General features: G+C 43.4%; 1 protein-coding gene across 1 annotated transcript; it reads right to left on the bottom strand.

The window, feature by feature from the left end:
• Positions 1 to 904: 904 nt before the first annotated feature.
• LOC121994325 lies at positions 905 to 2606 on the bottom strand. Its single transcript, XM_042548399.1, has 2 exons — positions 2477 to 2606; positions 905 to 2341 (listed from the first exon to the last, which is right to left on the bottom strand). The coding sequence occupies exons 1-2, from the start codon at positions 2485 to 2487 to the stop codon at positions 1072 to 1074; spliced, it is 1281 nt and encodes a 426-aa protein (XP_042404333.1). The 5' UTR covers positions 2488 to 2606; the 3' UTR covers positions 905 to 1071.
• Between the last annotated feature and the right edge of the window lie 3243 nt (positions 2607 to 5849).

Raw genomic sequence — 5849 nt, 5'->3', positions numbered from 1 at the left:
AGACCGATCAGGGCACACTTAGTGTCACTGGATCGGTCTGCCGACCGATCACCCGTGCCACTTGTGCCACTGGATCGGTCATCAGACCGATCCAAGGCTGTGATTTAAGAGGCAAGCTTCCAAGCTTGCTACCCTTAATCCTGACAGTCCAGAGACCGAGCTACCGAGCTCTTCTCCGACTATACATGCCAAGTTTCCATACTTGGACTTCCCAATACCAGATGTCCGATCACCCTTGATCCATCTGGATTTTCCCTTGCCTGGCTTCACTCACCAGGACTTTCCAATTGCCTGGCTTCATTCACCAGGACTTTCCAATTGCCTGGCTTCACTCACCAGGACTTTCCAATTGCCTGGCTTCACTCACCAGGACTTTCCAATTGCCTGGCTTCACTCACCAGGACTTTTCCAATTGCCTGGCTTCACTCACCAGGACTTCTCCAATTGCCTGGCTTCACTCACCAGGACTTCTCCAATGCCAAGCTCCTTGCTCGGACTTTTCCCAATCAGATTAATCAGGTCAACCAAGTCAACCCTGATTTGTCTGAGTTAATTCAATATCTGATTGAAACTTAAATCAGTGTCAACATCAAAACAACATCCAGGTCAGACTGTATCAACAATCTCCCCCTTTTTGTTGTTTGACAACACGATTTAAGTTTAGATCAGAAATGCTTTCATATCCATAATTTTAGGGAAATCGGGATCCTCCCCCTAAGACGGATATATCTCAAATATCTTCTCCCCCTTTTTCATATTGAGTTTACAATTCGTCTCTAAACTTCAAATACTCTCTCCCCCTTTGTCAAACACCGAAAAGGTATATATATATAAAAAAAATATGAGGACTGACAAACACCTCCCCCTTAAACCCATATCATAATCCATAAACAGAAGTAAGATATGATAGAACTCAAGCAATGTCATATACATAGCATGAAAAAGATATCATAGGAGTACAAAACGCATGAAAATAAACATAATGTCTAAAGTAGCAACCATCCAGGACAGGTAATCAACATCGTATCTAGAACAAAGTAGCACAATCAACAATCAATCACATAATCAAAATCAACTCGCATCCTCATCATGAGGAGCAGTGTCATCAGCAACAGGATAAGAGAATCCCTGAGGGGGTACGCCGCTGCCTGAAGATGGATCGTCTGTAGAAGGCTGAGGTGGTGGGTGGCTGGCCATCCATCCCATAAACGCCTGATGAGTAGCCAGCTGATGTCTCTGTAGGGTCTCAAAGCGTCGGTCAATGTGGAGACGTAGACCAACGAACTCAGCAGCCACCATCTCCTCGTGGCGATCAAATCGGTCCTCCAACTCCGCGATCTGCCAGCGCAGATCTGGATCCGCCTCGACAAGTGCAGCTGGAGCAGGAGCACGAGCACCCTGTCGTGGGAGTGGTAACTCACCCAGTGCCCTCCCATCCATCCACCTAATGGTCCCATCCTGACTGAGGATGCCAGATTTGGAAAACGCACGCTTCCCAAGTCGACAATCCTGGCGAACCATCTTCACCAACCTCCCCTTAGAGACATCTATACCCAAAGTCTCGAGCCAATCAGTAATGACATGCCCATAAGGCATATAGACATTGTCGCCGCTTGGCGTGCTATGGAATACGATGGATGCATAGATATTGGACATGATATCAAAATCTAGACGCCGACGTAACCCGTAAAGCATCAGACAGTGATACGGGCGAATCTCTGCCAACGATTTAGTGGTGATCGGTAGAAGACATTGTGTGACCACTTTAAAAAGGATATAGTCAGGAGGAGAAAGGCTAAGGGCTGGAAATGTGGGAAAGTCGTCATCCAACTCATCTAATCCATCCTGTCTGGGGTGTCCAAAGAAATACTCATAGATTGAGTCAGGTGAGGCATCGAGAGGAGGAGGCACGGGGTCTGGCAAATCAGGGTAGAAAGCGAGCAACCCCGTACTTACACGACAAGCCAAATAACCCAAGAAGTCAATCATATTGAAATCAACGTTTTGCTTAGCCACTCGGGTTCTATAATTACCATCCAAAGTCTGATGAAGATTATTATAGAATTCCGAGACTAAGTCAAGGTTGATGTCTCTCTCCAAATATACCAAGGTGTCAAGTTTGTAGTAGTCGATAGTTTCGGTTATGGACGGACAAAATTCGTTCATGTACTTCTTATCAACCGACCTACACGGGAGCAACTTGAAAGTCCTGTCCTTAAAGTTTTTCTCAAACTGTTGGTTCGGGAATCTCCCCGAACTGGATGGTTGAGGTCGGGAAGAGGTAGGAACCTTAGATTTGGACTTATCCGACTTAGAGGTACCCTCCCCTGCAGATTTCTTCCTAAGGATGGGAAATGGGACATGACCGGGGTACACATGGGAGCACAAGACCACAACAGATGAGTACCGACCCAAAAACGCAAATGCAGTGAGAAAAAAAATGCTAAGGATGAATAGAATGGGAAGAGGAAGTTACCTTGGAGGCATTACTTCGTTCGTCGGAGAAAGAAACGAGGGTCGGCCGGCGCTGGGAAGAAGAAACGAGAGAAGTGGAGAGGTAGGGTTCGCGTGAGACGCCAAAGAATGGGAGGTTTTAAGAGGGTAGGTGACCAACCCGATCGGACGGCCGTCCGATCAGGAGAAGGATTGAACGATCAGATCCTTGGATCGGAGATAGCGGATCGGTCCCTGGACCGATCAGGCATCCTTCAGATCGGTCCCGGGACCGTTCAAAACGCGAACAGAACCTATCGAAATTTCCTGATCGGTCGGCAACCTCTCTGTTCGATATCTGAACGGTCTGCAGACCGTTCAGATATGATTGTCGCAAGAGAGCCCCTGACCGGACTGTGGACCGATCAGGGAGTCTCCTGACCGGTCCAGCGACCGATCAGTGTCTGATACTTCAGACTTCTGATATCTGAAACTCGTATCAAAAGTCCTAAATTTTGTTCCAACAACTTCCTAGGATCCTAGAAGCCCATAGATTATAGTTAGTGATATCAGATGGATAATTCCTAATGATTTGCTCTCAAGAATTGAACTCATTCAAGGCTTAGAAATTCAAAATTTAAACCTTCTCGATTCTTAGCTTCAAAATCAGTGAATCTCCACAAACTTAGGAAATTGCTGAAACTACAATCTGTAGTGAAGCAAAGTCCCAAAACTGACATAGGCTACCTGTAACCTATTCCAAAATTCGTCCTTTCTATGATTAGTTTCAAGTTTGTCAAAATAAGTCTTAGTTCCTAATACTTCTTTATCAACTTGTCCTAACATCAATCAAAGTCATGAAATGTATCAAGCAAAAAGTATCAACCAAACACATTAACTATGTTAGACAATTTCTAGACAAAAGTCCAACCAAGATTCCTTGGTTGGAATGTATGAGTAAGATCTAGGAACCAAATACACATGAATTGTGTAATGGTGTTCCCCAAACTCAATTAATGTCTCTTCAACCTAATTATTCAAGGGATGCATGATACATTTTGAATAATTTGGTTGATCCTAGCATCTCACCCCATTTCTAGCAAACAAAAACATTTTGTTAAACCTTATAGTGTATGTGAGATGTTCCCAAGTTGCCCAAATTTTTGTCCCAATTACTCTTGTCATTTTAATAGTCCTTATTGATCATGGTGAAACTCTAATGACCTAAGGAGCCAAACACATTCCCAACTCCCTCCTTAAATGACTAAATTCATTTTCCGGAAGGGGTTTGGTGAAAATATCAGCTAGGTTTGACTTTGACTCAACATATGTGAGTGCAATGTCTCCTAGCTACATGATCTCTAATGAAGTGATGACGCACTTCAATGTGTTTTGTCCTTGAATGATGGACTGGATTTTTAGTTAGGTTAATCGTGCTAATGTTATCACATAGCACTTGTACACCCTTGTAAGAAAATCCATAATCCTCTAAGGTGTGTATCATCCACAACAATTGCGATACACTCTCTCCCATGGCAATATATTCAGCCTCGGTCGTGGAGAGAGCAACACAATGTTGCTTCCGACTTGACCAACTAACTAAAGATGACCCTAAAAATTGGCAACCCCCACTCGTACTTTTCCGATCCAATTTGCACCCAGCATAATCGGAATCGGTATAACCTATCAAGTCAAAAGACTCGGTACGAGGATACCAAAGACCTACTCTTATTGTGCCCTTAAGATATCTCAAAATTCTTTTGACTGCAATTAAATGAGATTCCTTTGCACAGACTTGATACCTAGCGCACATGCCCACAGCAAAAAGTATATCGGGTCTACTGGCTGTGAGATATAGAAGACTACCGATCATGCTTCTATATTGCGTTAGATCAACTGGTTTTCCACTCTCATCATTGTCAAGGCGAGTGTTTGTCGCCATTGGAGTGGACACTTCCTTAGAGTCACTCATATTGAATTTTCTGAGCATCTCTTGAGTGTATTTTGCTTGATGGACATAAATACCATCTCTAGTTTGTTTGATTTCGAGTCCAAGGAAGAAAGTCAATTCTCCCACTAGACTCATCTCAAACTCACTCTCCATGTGAGTGATGAACTCATTTAAATAGCCCTTGTTGTTTGAGCCACAAATTATGTCATCGACATATACTTGGGCTACAAAAATATTTTCACCATCTCTACGTAGAAATAGTGTTGGGTCTATTTGTCCTCTAACAAAGCCCTTCTCTAGTAGATATGTTGACAACCTTTCGTACCAAGCTCGTGGTGCTTGTTTAAGCCCATAAAGTGCTTTCTTGAGCTTGTACACGTGATTTGGAGATTCGGTATTCACAAATCCCGGTGGTTGTTCAACATAAACTTCTTCCTTAATGAGACCATTTAAGAAGGCCGATTTTACATCCATTTGATAGAGCTTGAAACCTCTATGTGCAGCAAAAGCTAGCATTAAGCGAATGGACTCTAATCGGGCCACTGGAGCATATGTCTCATCATAATCAAGGCCTTCAACTTGACTATAGCCCTTGGCTACAAGTCTTGCCTTGTTTCTAACTACCTCTCCCTTTTGGTTCAATTTGTTCTTGAAGACCCATTTGGTTCCAATAATGGTGGTCTTCTTAGGTCTGGGAACCAAGTCCCATACTTGGCTCCTCTCAAATTGACCTAATTCGTCTTGCATAGCTATGATCCACTCAGGATCATGCAATGCCTCATCAATTAATCTAGGTTCAATTTCTGAGATCAAAGCGACCTCATTGGACTCATTTCTAAAGAATGACCTAGTCCTAACCCCTTGATGGATGTCTCCCACAATCTGGTCTTGGGGGTGACTAGTGTCTAACCTAGACTGCCTTGGTGCTGATGGTGCCTCATGAGTGGTCTCACTTGGCACAGACAAGGACTCAATATCAGGCAATGGATCCACCTGAGTTCTTTGTTGTCCTTGCTCATCATTATCAGAGTCAATTTCGACTCTTTCGATGTTTTGGTCATTCAAACTTAGCCTTCTAAGTTCGAATTGAATTTGTTCTACATCCCTTGATTGATCATTTAAATTAGGGATTTCTTCAAAAGCTACATCAGAGGACTCTTCAATCAATTTAGTCCTACTGTTGTAGACTCGATAGGCTTTGCTGGTGAGTGAATACCCGACCAGTATCCCTTCATCAGCCTTAGCCGTGAACTTCCCAAGATGATCCTTTGTGTTCAAGATAAACACCTTACAACCAAACACCCTAAGATGTTTAATTGTAGGTGGTTTCCCAAACCAAAGTTCATGAGGGGTCTTTCCTAAAAATATGTGTATTAGGACTCGATTTTGCACATAGCAAGCTGTACTCACAGCTTCGGCCCATAAGTAGCTCGGCAAAGAGTACTCATTGAGCATGCTTCGTGCA

This window comes from Zingiber officinale, chromosome 6A (assembly GCF_018446385.1).
Source record: "Zingiber officinale cultivar Zhangliang chromosome 6A, Zo_v1.1, whole genome shotgun sequence".
Classification (NCBI taxonomy): domain Eukaryota; kingdom Viridiplantae; phylum Streptophyta; class Magnoliopsida; order Zingiberales; family Zingiberaceae; genus Zingiber; species Zingiber officinale.
The sequence above is the reverse complement of the archived record's forward strand: the minus strand, read 5'-3'. Positions and strand labels throughout refer to the sequence as shown.